The following is a 23,925-nucleotide window of genomic DNA, read 5'->3' on the forward strand; positions in this document are numbered from 1 at the left end:
AGACAGCCTCTGTGTGTGCTGTGGGGGAGAAGTTGGTGTGGACGCTAAAGAGACATTACTTCTGTCAACACCCTCCGCTATCGGCTATTGGAATTCAGAAACCACCCCTATCCTACGAACATGGCAAGAAATAGATAATTAAAAAAAAAAGGGAGGCGCCGTAATAAAGAGTGGAACTGTAACCTACACCCATAAAGAGAGCCTCTCACAACGGTATCGGCGCTGTCGTGAAAGAGGGACACTTCCTGTAATCTATGAGTGAATATCTGAATTCGTTGGAGGCTATTTTCGGGAGAAAAAAAAACCGGAATATTCGTGTAGGCCCATAACTACATTCAAAACTGAATGGAAAATTCAACAAAATGACGATATAATATATATATATAATTGTGCAACCAAAAAAAAGCACGACAGTGATATTGGCGGGGAAAATTTCTTGGAAATCGCGTCAAAATGTTCTTGAGCTCGCCATGGATTTTTGATAATGGTAACCAATATTTTTTCCAATTTAAAAATTTTAAACAAATATACATTGGTTCAAAACGGTATTTTTTCAGTATCTTTTTCGAAATAATAAAAAAATTTGAAATATTCTATATAAATGATCGTCAGAAACCTCCGATGTATGGGAACTATATTTTGCGGCGAAGGAATACACTCTTTACCTTTCTCTTCACTGCAAAGTTAACCTGAAACAAACTATAGGTCCCTTTTGAGTGAAAGTGGGTCCCTCTCAAAAAATTATCTTGAAAAAAAAGTATGCCCCCCCTTCCCCATAATTCACTGGTATCTCTATGAATTTTTTTTCCAGCATGTCCCAGGTTCATCACCTGATCATATCTCTTTATTGAGAGAGCAGCTGGCCATGTTCTGGGTAGGAGGAAGAGGTATCTCTGCAAATCAAATGATTCATTTCTAAAAACATGTTCTATCCAAAGGTTCATTTACTTTCATTGTCTACTAGTAGGAAAAGCTCGCAGAGAAGGTCATTAATGAGAATTTAACATATGGAATGTGGTACATATAACAAATCTAAAGCAAATATACAGTTGATGCTGCTTATAATGTTTCCACTTAATACATTAGTCCAACTTTTTTTTTTTTAACTTAGTATAACTGATTTTCATAGTCCCAACTTTTAAGTACTTCTTATTAAGATTTCCCGTTTGAAGTGTTTTCCTGCTTACAATGTTTTTTATGACAGTTTTGTGACAAGCATTATAAGCAGGATCCACTGTAATTAAAAGTTAGAGGTACACATTTATATATTTACTAATAAATTATTCTATAAATTCCCCTTTGATTGATTTTTCATTTCTTTAAAAAAATCTTAACTCTTTCAATAATATCTTCTGATTTAAATTTAAAAAGCAAATGAGATTCCCTCTCTCAGTACATATACTCTCTCAGACACTTATCTTCCGATTCTCTCTATTCATACGAGCAAGGATTTCATACCAATCTTTGCAAAGCGATTTCCTGGTAAAATGATTTTATTTTCCCTCCCTGTTGGTCCACCACTTGATCTGTCGCCATTTCTGCCACATATTTTCACACCTGAATATGGGAGCTATGTCAGATTTGTGTTGGTGAAATTCAAGTGTGTTTGTGTGTGTATATGCCTAGCGTTCAGCGTGTTTTGTGTTCAGTAGGTGGTGCCATCTATCTAGGGCTGCTACTAGATACTTTCTCAAATGAGGCAAGCACACATTTTGGCACCCAGTGTAATGTAGAAGAAGCAGTTGTAAAGGGTGAATTCTCGGCGCCCCCTCTAGTCTAGAGCCCGGGGAACTAGACCTACCTGCTCTCCCCACCCTAGTTGCGGCCCTGAATCTATCCTCCAAATTGGTTTTTTCATGGATTTGAAATTTAATATATACATATTTGTGTTGTAGGTTTGTGATTTTCATGGCGACCAGAGCTTTTTTCAAAGGAATAGCCAACTCAAAATTGGAAAACCTTAGAAAATCATATTTTTAGCCGATTACCACTACGCTGGTTTACCTTCGTACGGGTACCACTTGCAGGTTCCAAACCCAGATTTTCACCAAAGGCAAAATCATGGGTGGGGATATGGATGCCCCAAGAAAATGAAAAATTAAAAATATTTTTGTAGGAAATTACAGTATTGAAGAAAATAGTCTTTTATACTATGTTAGTTTAAAATTCTTTTTGAGCATTAATGATCTACAACTTCTGTGGAAGAAATCCTTCTGTCCCTCCTAAAGCCGATTCTGCGTACACACCATGGATTTCGCGATGTGAAACGGTGACTACCACATAGCAGCTGGATGACAAAACTGTGAATATTCAAGGTAGAGTTTTTACAGATTCATTCTTCTTTTTTTTTGAACGATCTTGGGAAAATGTTTCACACTTTGAACGGCAGTTCCAAATCCTTTGTGAATGCACATTTTTGAAAAATCAATCTTGTAAGAACAGGGCGTATTTACGCGGTATAGACCGCTGTCTTTGAATGCCTGCAGACAGCCACGAAAGTACCGTAATTTCCGATATGCAACCGGATTGGAGTAAAAACTCAGAAATTCTTTTTGAAAATTCCGTACACAGCCCTAATTAAGGGAAACTAAATATCTTTAACAACCCACGTGTATATCAATACAATACAGTACAGTATACGAAGTAGTAAAACCAGTTTTTCAAGGTCATGCCCAATCGTGATAAGACTGTGAAAAGAAGAAAAAAAAAAGAAAAAAGCTGAGAGGTTTTTCTCTCTACTTTTTCAGCTTGGAACGAGGAAAGAACGTGTCCCGGAGGACACATGAACCAAATTTTTATGTGTCCTTTCTCGAAATTTCAAGTATTTGATGTGTTATAGCACATCAATAGCATTTATGAACAGAGTTTTGAGTCGTTCAGCCCGGCGGGTCTGGATCCGACTTCACTCGACACCAAAAAAAAAATATGGCTATGTTTCATAAATTGTGGCAGGTTTCTCAGCGACTTCAAAAGTTAGGGAAATAAAAAAATGGTGAGGAAAAATTAAAAATATTTGGCAAAAGTCAGAAAAGTTTTCTAAAGTGGGGAAAAAAAACTTGAAAAACAAAAATTCGACATTCATAGGTTTAGATTTTTAATTACATTTCTTCCATAGTAATATGGTAAGGGAAATGTGTGTGTGTGTGTGTGTGTGTGTGTGTGTGATTGAGCAGATTTTCCTGGAAACTATGTATGGGTAGTGTCGTCACCATATGTATTACTTCTTATTTTGGTTGCTATTATACCCAGAGTTCATCAGGTTTACGTAGCCAGCATCATGTCTAGGGAATGTCAGGTGCCAAGCAGAGTCATCCAGGGATCTGTGTTAGGCCCGATCTTATTTACTTTGTACACTTACGATATTACTCAGGCTGTGTCACCCATCTCTCTATTGCAATTTGCTGATGACGTGAAGTTTTTCTCTCCAGTGGAAAACACTAGGGGCCTAAGAATTGCATGCCAACAACTTCTCCAGTGGAGTTGTCAGTATAAGCTACCTATTTCAACAAAAAGTGGATCAATGCATTTAGGTAGACGCACCGATCCTGAATATTATCAACTAGGTAATGAAACGTTACAGCAATTGGATACATGCATGGATTTAGGTATTGCAATGAGCCGCATTCTGGATTTCACTGATCATTATCATGGCATAGTCTGCAAAGCTAATAGAATTTCATATATGCTATGTATGGTATACACACCGTAAGTGTGATGCGCATACATTGTCATATGCTTTCTGTGTGTACATTCGCCTGACTCTGGAGTTCTGTTCACAAGTATAGAGCTCTTACAAAATCAAGGACATAAAGCTCTTCGAAAAGCCACAGGTCGTTTACTAAACGAATACCAGGCATGAGTGGTCTATCTTATTGCCAGAGACTTCAATTTCTGGGTTTACACTTGCTGGAATGGCGTAGAATCGCTGCAGATCTGAAGATGTGCTACAAACTAGTCCACCAAATGGTTTATCTACCATCGAGAGAAGCTTTCTTTGAGATCATAGACAGGCGAGTTAACCTACATAGGCATCGTTTCCAAATAAGAATACCAATGGCCAGAAGGGATTGCTTTTTCCACGGATATAGATGCCATGTGGCGAGAATATGGAACAGTCTTCCATCAGAACTTGTATGCGCTTCCTACACAAGATTTGCTTCTGCTATTGAAAATTTCGACCTGACTTTGTATGCGAAGTGCTTCCCTTTCTGACTATTATTGTTTTTATTTTTTTCCAGTATAAGTGCATTTCATGCCTTCTGGGGTTATTGTAAATAAAAATAAATAGAAAATTCTTAAAGTTTAGAAGTACATTTTGCTGGATTTTCATAAGAACATTACAAGATTTTGTTCCTTCTGAAAGTTGAACCTTTTGAACCTTCTGAAAGTTGGCAGGTACATAGTGCAAAATGAAAGATGCTCAATTTTTCATCTTTTTTTAAAATTCTCTTTCGTCAAATTGTGAGGTTTTGCCTTGGTCAGTGTCTATTTTTTTTATTGGGCTTCTTAGTATAGTGTTTTATAAAAGTTAATTTGAAATTGTAGGCAGATCTTGGAACAAATGAAACAATTTTTTGATAGAAACCTATTGAAAATCATGTTTCGGCTAATGAATGATTCTGGAACTAATTATCTTCGTTGGCCAATGTATCACTGTAACGTATCACCAACGTAAACTATAGTTTTCGCATAAATTCTGCATGAAAAAAGAATTAAAATATATTGTGAGCTTAATGCTAGCTTTGCATTACTATTCCTACCTCACCTTTTCAGTTCATTTCTGTATCCTTGCACACTACAAACAAATGTGTCTAGAAAATGCTTGATAATTGTTCAGAATGGATTTCAAATACAGTGAAACTTTGGTTAATGAGCAAAAATTTTGATCTGATTAACCAGCAATGATTTGCATTACTAGCAAAAATTTTGAGCTTTTTATTGTTACGCTATCACAACATAACTGATGGTTTTTCACTTTCATCCACACACGCAGCATCCACAGACGACAATGTCACAACAATATCGTTTGCAGTAAAACACTCACAGATGAGATAAATGGTTTTCTCTATTACAACTTCTTTTTTCTCGGGTAATGTTTCACGTAGGCTCTTATATACCCCAGCCCATGAACCTTCTGGTTCATCACACTTAATCAGTCCAATAGTAATGGCTTTTAATAGCATTTATCACGATTTTCTGATAATGATTGGTAATCTATCACACGAGATTCTCACACCATGTTTTTATTTTTTTCTCCAACAGACATGTTATGATAGCATCAGCTCACTGGAGTCACAGCCGAGTGACTGCTGCAGGCACTTCGCACAACTCCAGCAACAAATGGCCACTATGCAAACACTATTCGAACAAAAAATGGCCACTATGCAAACACTATTCGAACAACAAATGGCCACTATGCAAACACTATTCGAACAACAAATGACCACTATGCAAACACTATTCGAACAACAAATGACCACTATGCAAACACTATTCGAACAACAAATGACCACTATGCAAACACTATTCGAACAACAAATGACCACTATGCAAACACTATTCGAACAACAAATGACCACTATGCAAACACTATTCAAAGAAATGAATACCCATTTCTAAAACATGGCCAACAGACACAACTCCAGCAACAAGTGACCAACCTATATACACAAGTGCAGGAGTTGTGTGTATACTTGCAGAGACAGGTGCAATGTGGGTAATATTCCCCCCCCCCCCCACAGTATCCGGTCAGTGTACCTCACTTGATTATATAACAACATTATAAACACAACACCCATGTACGAGCGTGACTTTTTATGAGACGAAGCTAGAAGTCGTATTGTAACCACACATGCGGGTACTTGAAGTTTTTTTTATAAATTCTGCTTGTCCAGTAGTTGACTGTAGACAAACTGCATTGCATGCAACAGCAAGATCTTATGGAGGGTATCTTTTCTGAGGAAGAGAAAAGTGCCTCACTTTGAATAAGATTAGAGAAATGTGTAAAATGTGGGAATCTGCGCAAAATTCTGTAGAAAAGAATCAAGCCAAATAAAGCTGTAGCAGTGTGCGAGCAATGAATTCGTCCGAGAAAAATACAAATTCTTCATTTCCAAAAAATTCTAAAAAGGGGGAAAAAGCGTGTCATCAGGTACTTTGTTTTTCAAAGTCACACAAAAAAGAATAAGTTTGCAGAAAAAAGTGAGTCCCTAAGTCATCCAGAATAATAGTCCTCCTTTCTTTCATCACGTTTAGAGTAAGTTAATTTGTAAACATTATCATATTGCATGTTTATTTATGGCATTATGTTATATATATTTTATTGTATTATTTAATATATTATCATGTGTATTATTGAACGAAGCCATTTTTATGCGAATGAATAATTATGGAACAAATTATGCGAGTTTCCACTATTTCCTATAGGAAGCTTGATTCGAATAACAAGCACGTTGGTGTAACAAATTGAGATCGCTAACCAAAGTTCCACTGTGGTTAAAATGTAATTTAATTATTTGATATTTAAATGTTACGTGATAAGGCCCTCACTAAATTTTTTAAAAATTTGTTTCTTACACAAAAATGTTTAAAGACCCCCCCCCCCATCAGTGTAAGTGACATATGCCCTCAAAATTGTTATTTTAAAAACATAATTACTATAATTAACCAAGAAATATAGCACTGTATATATGTAAATATCATGTGGCATGCATCATATGAACAATAAACATAGATTTTAATTTTTCTTTCAGAGAAATCAGTCATCGATGTCATGTCTGGGCAGAAAAAGAATATGCTGACAAATGTGCATATGAATTTGCAGAAGCAAGTTCCACATAAATCTTTTTTTTTTTCCAGAATTATTTTGTATTGAAAACTATTCATTTGGTTAATTGGGTGGACTAATCACACAAGATGTGATTTTGGATTGTATATAAGTTTTTTTTCATTTAAATTCCTATGGAGGAAGGGACTAGTGACTTATAGTAGCCTAGAACAAGGAAACACAATTTTTTGGATTTCAGGTCATATATTGGCCAGGCTATTTTGGGGTTGTTCACTGCATTGAAAGCACAAGTTTAACCTCTTAGCAACCAATGTTTCCAATTGGGAACATCGGTTTTATTAATTGCAAAAAATTATTTTTCTTACATGAAAGCACTTGATTGTTTTTTTCCTGAATGCATGAGATTCCAAACTTAATTTACAGAACAAAAAATTTTAATTTCAGCACTTTTATGCCATAAATTTAATTTTTTTAAATTGCCTATTTTTAAGAATAAAATAATTTTTTTTTTTTTTTGATTTTAATGTTTCTATGGACATGAGAAAGTCCAGAAACGTACAAGAAATTTTTTTTTCTTGAATTTTATGGTTGATATCTCTAAACTAATCATTAGTATTGTTGAGGAATTTTATAGTACTCTATACAAACAGTAAGAACAGGATCGGGACAGAGGAAAGGGAGAAGTTAGAAATGAAAATGGAGCAAAATTTGTACAAGTAGCACCTGTGCTGAAAGAAGAAGTCTACGAGACTATAAGATGTATGAAAAAAGGGAAATGCCCAGTTGAAGATAGGATTTCAATTGGCATTATATTTTTTAAAGAAGGCAGAAGAATTTGCCAGTATGCTAGTTGCTTTGTTCACAAATTGTCTTACAAAATCAGATGTGCCTAAAGATTGGAATAATGCAATGATGGTTTTTCTTTACAAAAAGGGTGAAAAAGAGGATATCAAGAATTATCAACTAATCAGTCTCCTATCAGTAATTTATAAAATCTTCACCAAAGTGCTGACATATAGGCTTGAATCAAAATTGGAACGAAGCTCAATCAAAAGAATAAGCAGGATTTTGAAGTGGATTCAGTATAATGGATCACATCCAAACAATCTTATAGAGAGGCACAAGGAATATGAATTGCCATTCTGTATGGCCTTCATGGATATTAAGAAAGTGTTTTACTCTTTCTTCACATCTGCTGTTGTTAAAGCTGTAGATGTAATTGGGGTAGAGAGGGCTTAATATCAAGAAAATATATGACAAAGCAACTGTGCAACGATTCGTTTGGATAAAGGAAAAGCAAAGATTATACTTGGAAAAAGTCAGACGGTGATACTATCTTACCAAATCTCTTTACTGCTGTTTTAAAAGTAGTATTTAGAAAACTGGATTGGGATAAGAAAGGAATTAAAATAAATGGAGAATTTTTCAACCATTTATGTTTTGCAGATATTGTTATCAGCAGTAATCCAGATGAACTAGAATAAATGATACAAGAACTGGCGAAGGCAAGTATTCAGGTGGGTTTGAAAATTAATCTGCAAAAGACAAAAGTTATGTTCAACTCCTTTGCGTTGAAGAGGACAATCTTGCTTAACACAGGGATAGAAGAAGTAGAAAGCTATGTATACCTGGGACATGAAATTACCTTGGGCAACGGAATCATTAAGGAAATAAACAGAAGGATCAGGATTGGATGGAGCACTTTTGGCAAAAACTGTTTAATTCTGAAGAGTCACATGCCATTATGCCCGAAAATAAAAGCGTTTAACCAGTGTGTGCTACCAGCACCGACTTATGGAGCTGAAACATTTACACTCACAAGCAATGCTAGGCATCACAAGGAGAGACAGAAAACCAATCACTTGGATAAGGAACCACACAAAGGTATATGATATCATGGAATGAATTAAATGTTTAAAATGGAAATGGGCTGAACATATTGTAAGAAGACGGGACAACTGATGAACCACAAGTATTCTAGATTGGTACTCCCATGGTGCTAAACGTCTGAGAAGGTGTCCCCATGCAAGATGGATGGACAAGATCAGGAAAGCAGCAGGAGTCAACTGAATGGCTAAAGCATCAAACAGAGCAAAATGGAAAAAATTAGAGGAGACCTTCATCCAGCAGTGGATTAAAAATGGTTGTTGATGATGATCTCTCTAAAACTAAAGGATCAGGACAGGAAATAACAGGAAAAAAATTAGAAAATCAATTCAAATTTTAATTTTGCTGGTAAAAGGTTAAGGACTTTATTTTGAAGAAAGATTCTATTCTTTACACAGTGTGGATCACCACCATAGGGTGAAAAAAAATTAACGTTTTTATGCATCAACTTCCCTGAACATGCAAGATGATTTTGTGGATTTTCCACAAATTTTGTTGCTTGTGGTCTTCAAGTGCCAACTATGCAGATAATTGGGAGCGTAGTTTATTATGTGACTGACAATCTTTATTATCTGACTGAAAAGTTATATTTTTTTACATTTACATTTTTTTATTCTTTAACCTTTTTGCTTCAGGAGCTTAACAATTTTGAACTGTTTTTATTATTTTTTTTTCAAGTTAAGATGGTCACTCAAATGAATTAATCAAAAAAAGTTTTTAATAGTCAGTTTTGGCTCAGGTGTGAAGAGGATATTAAATGAGGGATAAATTATCTCAAGAAATATTTGTAAATCATAACTAAATGATTGATTCATAAGAATCTTGTGCCATTCCAATGCACATGGTGAATTCATATTTGTTGTTTGATTTCAGACTGAAACTATGCTAAAAATTGCTGAAGATCTCCTAGGACCTTATGTGTGGGGTAATTATGACATATTGACTTTACCACCATCATTTCCATTTGGTGGAATGGAAAACCCTTGTTTGACTTTCGTCACTCCAACACTTCTGGTAAGTTGCAATGTTTGTAAAGAATTAATCTAACACAATAAAGAAAAACCAATGATAAAGACAAATAAAATTCTTATTAATTGTTTGCATGATATCATTTGAAAGAAATTTCTGTAAATGTTTCTTTTAAAAATATATGTTCAACTCACATGCGGCATTAGTAAACATTTTTGAGAGTTTAAGCTGCAGAAAGTGAAATGTTCAAGGATAAAAATCAATTTATAAATATCTGGAAATAATTTCTTTTTATTAGCGGTATATATATATTTTTACTGCATACTTCTGCATTAGCTGGCATGTCGTTGAACTCAAAGGACATATTGTGTGTCTGGAATATTCCTGACATGCTGAGAAAATTTAGGTTTAATAAGGATCATAATATGAATATATAGCCAATTTAATTAGTTTTTAAAACTAAGATATATTGAGAATTTTCCAACACGTCGGAAAATACTGGCATTCCTGGCATATTGGTCTCTTTCTGTTTCTTGATATGCCGGTTAATGTGGGGGAATACAGTAATTTGAAAATATAATTTTGTACAAACTATATGCTTTTTTTCCCTAATTCGTAAGTGAACACCATCTTGTTATTATAGGTAAAAAAATTAAAAAATAAGTTTTGTGTTTTAAGTGTTATAATTTTCTGAAATAATGTTATAATTTTTTTTCCCACTATAAGTGCATTTCATGCCTTCTGGGGTTATTGTAAATAAATAAAGTGTTTTCAAAATTTAATAACTTAATTGTTTCATACAAAATCACACTAAAAATAGGTTTTCATGATTACAACTAGACAAATCTTTCTTTTGTATCCAGAACATACAATAAAACATTTTATAATGTCTCCGATTTCATTTTAACCAATATCATAAAAAAATAGTATTTTTAACACCTTCTTTTCCTTTCGTATTATCTTGAGTTGTCTTTATTGCTTCCATATACAGGGTGCATAGATAAAGGACGTATGGTATTTTACAGGCGAATCCTTGATCCTAGAGACATACTTCCATTTAGAAAAGGTATCCAAATGTTTAATTTGTTATTCATGTTGCAAGAGGATGTATAGTTATTAAAATAAAAATATTAACTTTTTATACAAACAACCTGTGCTCTAACTTCCAATTAGAAAGTTGTTGCTCTCTCTCCTGATGCCAACAAAAAAATTCCACGTTTCTAAATATTAAACTTAAACTCTCAAATTCACTGAGATATTCAAATTCGGAAAACGAAGGAAAGTTTGGAAATAACATTAAATGTGGTTAAAACTATTTACCCTCACTTAATGTTGTTTTTCCCAACTTTTCTCCGTTTTTCAAATTCTAATATCTCGAGATATCACTTAGAAACATTGAATTTTTTTTGTTGGCATCAGGAGGGACGGCAACAACTTTCTAGTTGGATTTTTAAGCACAGGGTGTGCATATAAAAAGTTAATTTTTATTTTAATAACTCTATACCCCTTGCAACATGAATGAAATATCTGAGCACTACACGTTATTTGGGTACTTTTTCTAATAATTTGGTTCACCAGTCAAATGTCATACACCCTGTATAAATATATTATACAAAAATATATATGCATCACATATTTTTGATGTTTTGTGGTGCAGCTGTTTATGTGTGGGAACATTTTTTGCCGGACAAGTAAAAAAAAAATCTTATTTTGTATTACTAGCCTGAAAATTTCAGTGATGGAAAAAACAAAAGCCATGTAAAAATAGTGATTAAAAGAAAAGTAAGGCACTAAAGTTTTCAAAATTTTGTAAGAGTATAAATCTGATAGCTGATCCTTTTTTTTAGGCTGGTGACAGATCACTTGTTGATGTCATTGCTCATGAAATTTCTCATAGTTGGACAGGAAATTTGGTTACGAACAAAACGTTTGAGGATTTCTGGTATGAATAACTCAGGTTTTTTTTTTTTTTTGACTTGTTATAACTTATATTGCTTTATTTACATTAAGTTCCAACTCACATTATTGATATTACATTAAGATTAATATTTTTATGAAAGACAATCCAATCAATTCCAGGTTTTTGTAAATTTCTATTTAATTTCCCCTTAACTTGAGGTATCCAGGCTAAAGGGATCTAAAACAAAAGGCTTGTACTGAGAGAACCACACTTGCTTAGTTAGAAAGTGTTGTGCTGTCAATAGAAGATTGTTGAAAGCTTTTTATGCAAGTTCACTAAAAAGTTAGCACATGTGCTTTGAGATTCTTTTCAAAGTCACTTGCTGACTGCATCTAGCATGTGCATGCCGCAACGGAAGATTTGTTGCATGCTTTGATCAGCTGAATTTGAATCAGTGATATGTTTTAAACACTGCATAGGAACTGAAGCCTCCCAAATCCGTATCAAAAGCATATTTCTGCTGCTGTTCATTTAATTATACTGCAAACACTATTAAACACTCAGCAAGAGATTGAATATCATTTAAACATCTGCAGAGCCTATAAGGTTGCTTTTTCCAAACTTTATTAACTTGCAAATAAACTTGAAGAGTTGTCCTCTATAATACAACTAAAATTTATCGCTGATCATGGGTAGTTTCTCACTATAAGTCATTACTTTTGAACACCTTTAGCCCAGACACGTGTATATCATTTTTAAATAATAAGTATGAGATGTCCAGTTTACTTATTTTATGCAGTTTTGAAGAAGAGCTACTTATTCAAACATCATCAATACAATAGGGCATCGCTAAAGAGAATTTCGTGTTATCCAAGGTAATAAAAATTTCATTAAAAGATTTAATTTGATAAATAAAATACTTCATAATATACAAATATAACGCCACAACAGGCAAATTTCCCAACGAGGTGGCTGACTTAAGAACATCATGGATCCCCGAGCCATTTTTTGGAGGCCCTACCTACTACTGCTACACCACACATGTGCACCCCCCCCCCCCCGCGGAACCCCCAATGTGGAATGTGCATGTACGTGTAGTGAAACCTGACGTGAAGTTTTTTGTTTCTCTGTAATGCTTGTTATGTATAGTGCTGCCATCTGCCACCAGTTTTTCTAACTATGAGTGAAGTGTTATGATTGAATGATTTATCGTTGTAGGACTGTTGCTCTCTGTGGCGAGACTTTTTAACGGGGAGATCAGCTCGCATTTGCGCCTTGAAGTTGGGAACCACAGAAAACCAACTTCAGCCGACCACCACTGTGCATCACGAGTCCGTCACTATAACCACTCGACCACCACAGCGGCCAAATAAATCTATAATAAGATTTTAAACAGCAACAAACTTTCAAAAAAATTCATAAAAATTTTCCATTGTATGCTCATTAGTCACCAGATCAAATCAATTTAAATAAATTTGCCACCTGGCAGTCCAGTGGTTAGGGAGCCGGCTTCTGACTGTGCAGGTCTGGGTTCGAATCCCGGTTCGGCATGGATGTCTACTAATACTAACATTCCCTGGACAGATCATAAAGATCTCTTGGGAAAACGTGCTGATCACGTTATTATTTATAAAAAAAAAAATTTAATTAAGTTGCTTTATTGTGCCCATATTTGTAGCATAATTTTGTAAATTGCAAAACACACAAATGCGGATTACAAATAATATACAAAATAAAGACAATAGAACACAACAAACATACACTCTGCATCTATTAGGGACCTAATCGATCCATTCCAGAGCTTAATAAAATTTTTCTGTAATCAATAAGCAACAGTAATTATATTATATTCGCCGCTGTGGTGGTCGAGTGGTTATAGTGACGGACTCGCGATGCGAGGATCCGGGTTCGAACCCCACAGTGGTGGTCGGCTGAAGTTGGTTTTCTGTGGTTCCCAACTTCAAGGCGCAACTTCGAGGTGAGAATGCGAGCCGATCTCCCCGTTAAAAAGTCTCGCCACAGAGAGCAACAGTCCTACAACGATAAATCATTCAATCATAACACTTCACTCATAGTTAGAAAAACTGGTGACAGATGGCAGCACTACACATAAGAAGCATTACAGACAAACAAAAAAAACTTCACGTCAGGTTTCACTACATGTACACGCACATTCCCGCATGTACCGATTCGTTGGGAGTTTCGTGGGGGGGGGGGTGCATGTGTGGTGTAGCAGTAGTAGGTAGAGCCTCCAAAAAATGGCTCTGGGATCCATGATGTTCTTAAGTCAGCCACCTCGTTGGACAATTTGCCTGTTGTGGCGTTGTATTTGTATTATGCTTAAATTTTCCTTTTTTTAAAAATTTCCTTCGAAACTTTTTTTTTCGTTGCAACCTCAAACATTCTATTCGTGGCATCCGACTTCTCCGCTATGAAACTTATATTTCTCCCGTTATTTCTTATGCAGCTGAGGTCTGGGGCACCCACACCTCTTAGTAACATCGACAAACTTGAATCTATCCAAAATAAATTCACCCGCTTTATTCACGACTGCTGGCCATCTTTTAGTTCAGTTTCCGATCTTAAACTCGAACTTAATCTCCACTCACTCACTGCTCATAGACTTATCTTTTGCCTAGCCATGCTTTACAATATTATTCATGGTCATTTAAATTTTGATACATCCAGTATTCTGACTGAACTTTCCTATGTTTCGAATAAACTTGACCACCCCAAAAAATTAAAACCTATTTTTGCCTGTACAGATTGTTTTAAATTCAGTTTCTGTCCCAATACCATAGTTGAATGGAACAAGCTCCCCTCTGCTATCGTTAACTCTCCCACAATCTCTTATTTCTTGTCAAATGTTTCAAAGCATATGTGTGCAAATCTACCACGTCCTCTTGTATAGGCCTTGGGCCAACAATATTGCATAAATAATGAATAATAATAAAACTTGTCTTGAGCATTTATTTTACACTTTCAGTAAATGTTTCAAATTTGAGATAGAATTTGCAAATGTAAAAATTTTTTCCTTCAGATGTTTATTAATTTTTACATTGGACAATTTTTTTTCCAAATTTGTTACAAATGGCTGGTCCCAGGTAATTTATACTCTTTGGATAAGGTATTGGTGTTTTTGGTGTTGAATAAAAGAAATACCTATTTGAAGTTCTATTGTTATTTATAAGAAAAAAAATTGATTTTTTTACCATGAAAATTATCAATTTATACATAGACTTGCCTCATTTCAAGTGTTAAAACATCTGATTTAAGTAGGTGTGGATTATTAATTGTAAAAAATTTTCATTTTATACGATTATACATAATACTAAAACAGGAATATTGATAAGATTAATAAATAATATTTTGAAGAACAAAACGCAAAATCAAAGAAAAGTGGCTAAACAAAAAAATTAGCAAGATGGGGAAACAAATCAGTTAATGAATTTGTGATGGTTTAAAGAAGCTATAGAAGAAGCTTTTTTATATTCATTAATTAATATTTATGAATATAAAAAAAAGGAATCAATGTTCTAGTTCTTAAATTCTTTAATGAAAAATTGTATTGATTGTTGCAGGCTAAATGAAGGCTTCACTGTGTTTGTTGAAAGGAAGATTACTGGGAGAATGCATGGAGAACCTCATCGACATTTCTCTGCACTACTGGGATGGGAAAGCTTGAACTATGGGGTAAGGTTGAAAATTTCAATTAATAAACAATGTGAAAATATGTACAACATATTCTATCATGTTGATTGAATAAATATAAAACTTATTAACTTTATTATACAAATTATATAAGGTGTTGAGGTCCAGAAATGCTTTCAGGAGATTTGATTTACAAGCAGACAACCACATTCTTTGTCAAATAAGATGCAATATGAACAATTTCGCTGTACAAAATCTAAGGATTCATTAGAAATCCTTACACCTACAATAAGATACAGTATTATATGATTATCAGATTAGATTATCAGTTTCGAATGATTACATCAAATAATTTAAGATATGTTGTACACATTGCACATATTATTGTCATATCTAAAGTCATTTAAATTTTGATCAGATGCTTTCAGGTATGGCATATATTAAAAGGTAGTCTAATGAATTTTTGAACTCTGTCTAATGAATCACACCAGTGCTTCCCAACCTTTTATACTTTGAGTGTCCCTTGGAAAGCTTAGAAAATGTTTATACCCCTAGAAATCTATAGATGGTTTGCATGCCCCTTGAAATGTATGTCCATATAAATGTGTAATATACTTGCTCTCTTCCTAAATGGTGCAGGCCGCATACTGTAGAAATATGTAGTATGTGTGCGTACTCTGAGAAATGCATAGGAAAGCTTACATAATTCTATATATCGTGTCTTAACGAGTGTTTTGTACTTTTTTACTGCAGTAAAACCTGACTACAATGGTACTTGATGTAATGATAAATCTCTATACAATGATCTTGCCATTGATGGCTGGTTTTGTGTACCACAGGTTGGAACTACTTGAACGACATAATTTGTTTTGACAAATAATTTTGACAAAGTAATAACTGGTGCATCCCGGTATTTTATTTTGAAATGAGACATCATTAATTTCATCTGATTGTATTGGTCTGAAGTTTCTCTTGTAAACTGAAGTGACTAGTAATAAACATATTTTTCTTTGATTTGTTTATTTTGATTCATATTTGTTCATACGTTTTATTTTAATGTAATTGACAAAATATTTTGAAGGTAGAAACACTAGGTGAAAATAGTGAGCTCAGCAAGTTGGTGCCAGATTTAACTGGGATTGATCCAGATGATTCATGTACAGAAGTGCCATATGAAAAAGGACATACATTTCTTTTCTATTTAGAGGAACTATTAGGTGGTGCAGGTATTCATTTATAATGTTCTGCCGCTCTTAACTTTTTAATAAATGTTTAGATATATCCATCACAATCTGTAATGTCTGACGTATAATTTAATACAGAGGTTCCCAACCTTTATGCTTCAAGATACATATGCATTCCTTGGCGGGAGAGGGGTGTGACTTACATACCCCTTGTGTATATAGAAATTTTAACCCCCCCCCCTTAAGGGTGTTACTCTTGATGCATAAAAACATGTGTGCCCCCCCCCCCATATGTGGAGTAAACCATTAAACAGCAAGAAATACCTTATTGATGATGAAATATTTTTTATTGATGCTCAAGAGAACAAATTTTCATATGAAAGCAAATTTAAAATTAAATTTTGAATAACAAATTAATTTATAGTAATTTCTAGATCTGTTATTTATAATTTACCCTGCCATATTAAAATTGTGATCTTTAAAAGCCAGATTTTTTTACTTGGGTTGAATTCACCTTGCTTCATCTTCCAATCTTTTGGAAGTTTCTTCAAAAATTTTCTGAGCTAAATGTTTGTGCAATATGCATTTCAATAATACGAAATACCAACTCTGATTATTTTAAAGTTGAAAAATTTTCTCGTACGTTTCTATAAACATATTACCATAGACTTTTATAATAGTTTTTGTTTTCATAAATACAATAATAACATTTTCTTTACGTGGGTTCTAAAAGAATTGTTTGTTCTTCAGTGAAAAAACTGTCTTTTTTTCTTCTTATTCACACAATTTTATTTGCAGAAAAGTTTGAACCATTTTTTAAATCGTATATTGAGAAATTCAAAATGCAGTCCATTGACACCAAAACATGGAAAGCATATCTGTATGAGTATTTCAATGACCAGGTAAAGAATATTTTCAAAGATTATTTTCTTAATGTTATTAGCTTCCATATCTCAATTTCTCCCTCTTTTATTTTGGCAGTGAAACTCAGATTTTGGTTCAAAATTAAAAAAACAAACTCTAATTCTATTCTGTAGTTAAATTTTCTTTTATTGCATATAAAAATATTACAAAAATGGAAAACATAAGACGATAACACAAAGACACACACGAAAAAAAAAATAAGTAACAAAAACTGAGCACACACGCACGCACGAAAATGGCATCTAGTGGTTCCAAGGGACATTTGTCCTTCCCAGAAGCCTACAAGGTTGATATCTTCTGTATTTATACAAGCAAAAAATAAATAAAATAAAATAAAATTCTTTTTTGAATATTATCATTCATTTAGCCACTAATTTAAACCATGTGTAAAACAATTTTATTAGATTTTCTAGTTGCATGAAGACAAAGTAATGAAATAAAATTGATTAATAAATATAAATTAGGCAATTGTAATTTTACAATTTTGAAAATTTTGCAAAAAAATTAAAAATGTATATATTATATGTGATTCAGTGTACAGAATATAATGTAATTTCAATAATAATTTCTCCTTTATCATGCATGACCAACTTTAACAGGAAAATTTTGTTCTGAAATTAATGAAATAAATTTAAATTAGAAGTGTTCTCATTCATAAGAGGGTTTTCTTTTTAGAAAGATGTTTTGGACAAAGTAGACTGGGATGCATGGCTTTACAAACCTGGTATGCCACCAGTAAAACCAGAGTAAGCACATTTTGCTCATAATTAATGATATATCAAGTTTAATCATTATCTTAAGAAACTGTCTAATCACAACTATAATGAACTTCAAGGGGACCAATCATATAACTTGTTCAATTCATGTGTGGTTTTTTTTTTTAATTTACAGTGATGCTTTTGAACTTAATTTTCAATAAAAACACTGATTTTTAAATTCAAATGAATTATTGTTCAGCAGACAATGATTGGATGTCATTTCTTGTCAATTATCTTTGTAAAAAAGAGGTTGCTACCCACTTCATGTATGAGAAAAGAAGGGCATAGAGACCAGAGGGATTCCAAACTTTTTGCTTTTCAGACCTTTGGGAATTTCATATTCATCATGGCAATTTCAATAGATTTCACATCCATTCAGAGTGACGTGGCAATACTTATAAATTTGACATGTGTTTAAAAAAAATAAACTCTTTCAAGGTCACAGATTGTTTTACTAAACTGCTAAGATAGCAAGGGCTTGAATAGAAACTCTGATTCACTAAAAAAAAATTCACTGATTCACTTCTAAAAGAAATTGAAACCCCCCCCCCCATCTTTTTGTGATTTTTACTTCAATTTGCACAGTACAATTTCTTTTCATGTTGAAATTGAGTCCATGAGTGAGAAAGAAATAGTCATCTTCAGCCATTGTTTGGAAACGCATGGAAAAAAGGGAAAAGGAAGTGGTCTTATTGAAATCATGTAAATATTCAATAAAACCCCTCTTAGCGGGCACCCCTCAGATGCATTCATCTCTCTTTTACAACCAAATAATGATTTTCCCTTGTATAATAAAAGTATGCATTTCAAGTCCCTGATTAACTGTCACCCTTCTTTTACAAAGAAAATTTTTTTGTCCCACCGGTGTCCGTAAAATAGAGGTTTTACTATACTAGTAAATTACTGTAAAAAGGCACTTTTCCGTTTAAGGGGCTCCAGTTCGATATTAGTGAGCTAAAGTGGCAATTATGGTAACCCATAACAACATGTCACATTTTTCAAGGCTATAACACCCTAGACTAGTGGTTCTCAACTGGTGCTCCATGTGCACCTTCCAGGGGCTCTGCGGTGACTCGAGGAAAATAAAATGAATCAGTAGATTTGATAGATAAGAGAGGCCTACAAAAAAGGTTCTGCCATAAAAATTATGTACAAAAAAGAGTTCCTTGAGTCAAACAGGGCTCTGCCATAGAAATTGTATACTGAAAAGGTCTCCACGAGTCAAAAAAGGTTGAGAACTGCTGCCCTAGACCATTAGTAGAAAAAAAAAAATGAACATTGCTAATAAGAGAGTTTTGATTGGTATTTAACAGAACAAGCTATATTACAAAGTTATGGTTTGCTAAATTCTTTGAATTTGTTTCATAGAGTGAAAAAAAAGTTAAGCAAAGATGGAGCTGTTAGCCATACTAATGGGAACTTTCAATTAGGTTTAGCTGTGAACTGTGCAGCTGTCTTTATTGACACCTGGAAGCATGGTTGGCTTTGACCAACAAAAAGTTTTATAACCTGTGGTAAAGTGTCATAATCAAGTAATTTACTTCAAACAGTAAAAGCCCCGTCTTAAATGAATAAATTTACCATCTTGAACTTATTGTCCTGACACTTATTAATTAATAATCATAGTTCATTATTGATTAACTGATCATATGTTATCACAATTTAATGTAAATACTTTTGTGTTGGTCTTTAAGATGTATATGTAATATCGGGCTACTATTGGAGGGGTTCGGAGGGTCATCCCCAACCATGAGCATGGCAAGGTGCAGGTACGGGAGCTTGGCCACAGCTCTCACTATAGTGATATCTTGAAATTGATTTATACAAGAGATCGTCACCCCCACATGACAGCGTGAGCAACAAGCCATCATGATAGAATAAAATAAAAATAGTTAATTAATTAACAAAAGTAATAAATAAATTGATAATTAGCAAATAATTAACAATTTCACTTTAATTTTGTCGTGACAGCTCGTTGTTCACGTTGTCATGCTAAGGCAACGATCTCTTGTGTGAATCAATTTAAAGGTAATCGCTATAGTGAGCTGTGGCCCTATGGGGGGGGGGGACACATTCGTTGCTGGGGGTTAACCCCCTAAACCTCACCAACCAGTAGCCAGATAATATGTTACTAATCACTGTAAATAATATGTATTAATAAATTATTTCAAATTATAAATCATAATAAAAAATATTGCAATGTTAATATATATATCATTGGATTTTAGCTCATGATTATCATGGGAAATGAGAAATGTTATTTTGGTGGTCAAATATTTGGAGATCCATTCATAATAAAGTCGATGCATGATTACATGTTTGGTTAAGAGTTACCATTACCATTTTTGCGCTAACGCAGTATCTCTCGCCAAATTTCATATATCGTGCCAAGAGGAGCCGCTTTAACAGAAAAGTAACTGTAAAAATCTATAGATAATGCCTTGCTAAACATGTTTTGTCACAATTTGAAGAGTGAATGTAGGAGCTGTTTCCTGGGAAACCTTCAAATATAACCAGTTCCTCAAAATGTTAGATGTTATTTTGTTTTTTACATATGCAGGGCTCCCACTCATCCTACTTTTTGGTAAAATGTCCTACTTTTTTTACCAAATCCTATCAACAAAATTTGTGTAATTGATTTTAATTGAGGGAATCATATCGATACATTGCCAAATATTATAAATGTTGTAGATTGTAATTAATGATTCTGCCAAAGCAGAAATTGTATAGTTTTAAGGTTATTTGGGGGTGTATTTGTGTAGCATTTGGCCTTTTTTTAATTTAAAAAAATTTTCTGGGAGTTTTTTATTATGCTATGATTATGTTGGGAGGTACCCTTCCTACTTTTTCTAATTTTTTGAGTGGGAGCCCTGCATATATGCATGAACTGCAAGTTTTAGTTTTATTTAAATTCATACTGTCATTCACAGTTTTCCATGTCTAATCTGTCTACCAATCTAATCTGTATTATCTTTTACAAGGATAATGTTTCTTTCTGCAGATATGATAATAGCCTAGAAAAAAAATGCAGTGGTCTGTGTGAATCTTGGATCTCAACGGAAGCAGAGAAATGTGACAAGTTTGGTTCAAAGGATCTGGAAGACTTCTCATCAGATCAGATAGAAAGCTTTCTTACACATCTTTTGAAAAAGGTGCTGTTGTGCCACATAATTACTATAAATTTTGATACATCAGCTCCTTATTATATATCTATTACAAAAAACATACATGATATAACAAGGGGTTACTGCAATGGTTCTTAAACTTTTCCCACCTGCAGCTCCCTTGCTCTAGTCAAAGTTAATCCACAGCTCTCTAAAAGAGTAACAGAAAACCACTTTGACCAACCAAAATGACATACATCGATATTGCCAGATCGTTGTACTGCCCCTCCCCATAGGAGCGGTGATGCACACTTTTGGTAACTCTGAGTTTATTGTAATAAGAAATATGTGGCCAATTGAAAAATTAGCACAGTTGGCCTTTGCTATTCACAGATTTCATATTCATTCTTTCCTAGTTTTTTCTGAAAACATTTTTAAGGTAATAATTCTTGTATCGAAGCAAAATATAAGTTATACATGTTAAATACTTAAAAAATACCTCTTAAAGGATTTTCTGGTGCTTCTGGAAATGTTCCTAAAAGACTATTGTTTAAATGTTACTGTGAAATTGAAAAGCTTGCATAGGTAAATTGAAATTATTGACAGAGGTTTCACTTCATTTGCTGTAATTTTCCATTATTATGTGATCATTGAGTCTACAGTCAAATACATCAAGAAATAAGAATGTAAAATTTGATTAGCCATAGCTTGCTACTATATACCTGCCTTGGATCCACACGTCTTGTTAAAAAGTGATGTTTTTCTGTGGGTGCGATAGAAAAAGGTATGCAAGTTATGTATTGCATAACTTGCACACTGTAGCCTTCGTTATTTAATCTTCAAATCCATGAGGTATTGCTGAAAAGAATAAGTTACATCTCCCATTATTTTATGTGAAAATGTAAAAGCTTGGACTACGAAAACACGTTTTCTGGATTGTTAATAGAGAAGCTGACCACTTTTGAAATCAAAGTAATACCTTATGAAGATGATCAAGATCAGTGACGTTGGAGCCGAGGATGCAGTAGATGTTCGAGCACCCACAGTTTCTGTACCAATGGTTTGAACACCCCCAGAATTCTTTCAGAAATTAAAATCTACCATAAAGACCAAGCCGAATACCCACAGGTGAATACCACTTCTGCCAATGATCAAGATTGAGAATTAGAAGACAAGTCAATTATGAGATACATAGCAAAGACTTTCTATGTTTAAATCAGCAAAAGATTGCTTCCATGAAATAAACCCATCTGTGGTATGCTTTTCACATGTAGAAAAATTGGTAAAGGAAGTTGTTATTATACTCTAACAAACTAACTACTATTACTACTAAACCATACATGCACCTCGTCCATATTCCTCTGCAGAACTTCTAAAGAATTGGTACATCTTGGAATGTGCATGTACATGTATTGTTGCAAAGTTTGTTTTCTTTGCAAAGCTTGTTATGTGTAGTGCTGCCATCTGTCATAAATTTTTCTAATTATAAAAAACTAACTGGAATTTAGGAGAAACTAATAACAGACATTATGTTCTTTCTAGAAAGCATTGCCTGGAATAACTGGGACCCCATCCCCTTCTACTACTTTCACATGAAGCAGATACTGTAAAAATTAAATGCCTAAAGAACAAAATTTTAAGGTTTCTGTTATTTGTCAATTTTCTGTATTCGTGTTCACCCCTAGAACATAACCCAGTGAATATGGAGGGGCGACTGTAGTTCAGAATTGAAGAAAAAGTCAATTTCAGTATTTTCTATTATTGATTTCTAATTCTTACATTGATTGAAAAATAACTTTTTTCTTGTAAAAAAAAAGTGGGCAAAATGTGCAGAATTGAAGTATAAATATTTTAATTATTTTTCAATGAAGTTTGAAGTTTGAATCTCTATAAGCCGCTTTGCTTTTATTTATTTTTCAAGACCCATTTGAGTCATGTTCAAGCTCAACCAGGGTTCGCACTGCTGATTGCCATTTCACCAAATCGTGGTAAAATATTTCATTTGGCAAGTAAATAAAAGATTTGGTGAATTCAATCATGAGTGTCCATTTGGTCTCTTGATGGCCAAATCAGCCATTTGATGCAGTTGTGGAATTCGCATTTCATGATGCGTTAATTTGGCTAAAGTTCTCTTTTATTTGGCTACAACTTTTTCCATCTGATTAGCTAAATTGCTACAATTGATAAAGTCAGGGGAACCCTGAACTCAACATTAACTTGTATTACATTTGAACAGTGCTTATTTTATATGTCATGTTTATGTATGCTAAAATTTTTTATCTTATCTAATAGGCTCCTCTGTCTGAAAAGAAAGTGGATCGACTTACAAAAGCATATAATTTTGATAATACTAAAAACGCTGAAATACTCTTCAGGTGTGTGCTACTATTTTTGTATTCTCAGTTCTATTGTGGGACCTACACGGTAGAGTCTCGTTTTAGCCTTAAAACTTTAATGACCAAAGATTAAATGTTATGTTAAACTCAAGACATGAGTTTAAAATGATGATGGAAATAGAAGTAGCACATGATGATGGAAATAGAAATAGCACATGATTCCGATCATAAGCAATACTTACACTTCAGATCATGGACAACTTTCTAAGCATAGTTGGTCCACTGAACCATTCCATCTCAAGATGGAAAAAAAATGACATCACTGAAAATCATTTGCATATTTTTACATGAGAAAACAATATTTCTGATCAATCTGCCGCAATCAGCAAACATGCGACAAATTACTGAAAATCGGATGAACAAAG

The 23,925-nt window shown here is 33.8% G+C and overlaps 1 protein-coding gene across 1 annotated transcript in view; it reads left to right on the forward strand.

Moving 5' to 3' along the window:
• Positions 1-23,925, forward strand: part of LOC149075328 (leukotriene A-4 hydrolase) — a 59,524-nt gene that overhangs the window by 13,891 nt on the left and 21,708 nt on the right. Inside the window, exons 7-15 of the mRNA XM_089242694.1 lie at positions 6,753-6,825; positions 9,548-9,688; positions 11,491-11,585; positions 15,125-15,236; positions 16,276-16,420; positions 17,177-17,280; positions 17,978-18,048; positions 21,062-21,212; positions 23,457-23,539. Of these exons, the coding sequence (XP_089098820.1) occupies positions 6,753-6,825; positions 9,548-9,688; positions 11,491-11,585; positions 15,125-15,236; positions 16,276-16,420; positions 17,177-17,280; positions 17,978-18,048; positions 21,062-21,212; positions 23,457-23,539 (975 nt within the window). The remainder of the gene's footprint in view (positions 1-6,752; positions 6,826-9,547; positions 9,689-11,490; positions 11,586-15,124; positions 15,237-16,275; positions 16,421-17,176; positions 17,281-17,977; positions 18,049-21,061; positions 21,213-23,456; positions 23,540-23,925) is intronic.

The sequence above is a fragment of the Pholcus phalangioides genome, unplaced genomic scaffold (genome assembly GCF_987345545.1).
Source record: "Pholcus phalangioides strain wild (caught in Gottingen) unplaced genomic scaffold, Ppha-v1.0 ptg000015l_1, whole genome shotgun sequence".
In the NCBI taxonomy this organism is placed as follows: domain Eukaryota; kingdom Metazoa; phylum Arthropoda; class Arachnida; order Araneae; family Pholcidae; genus Pholcus; species Pholcus phalangioides.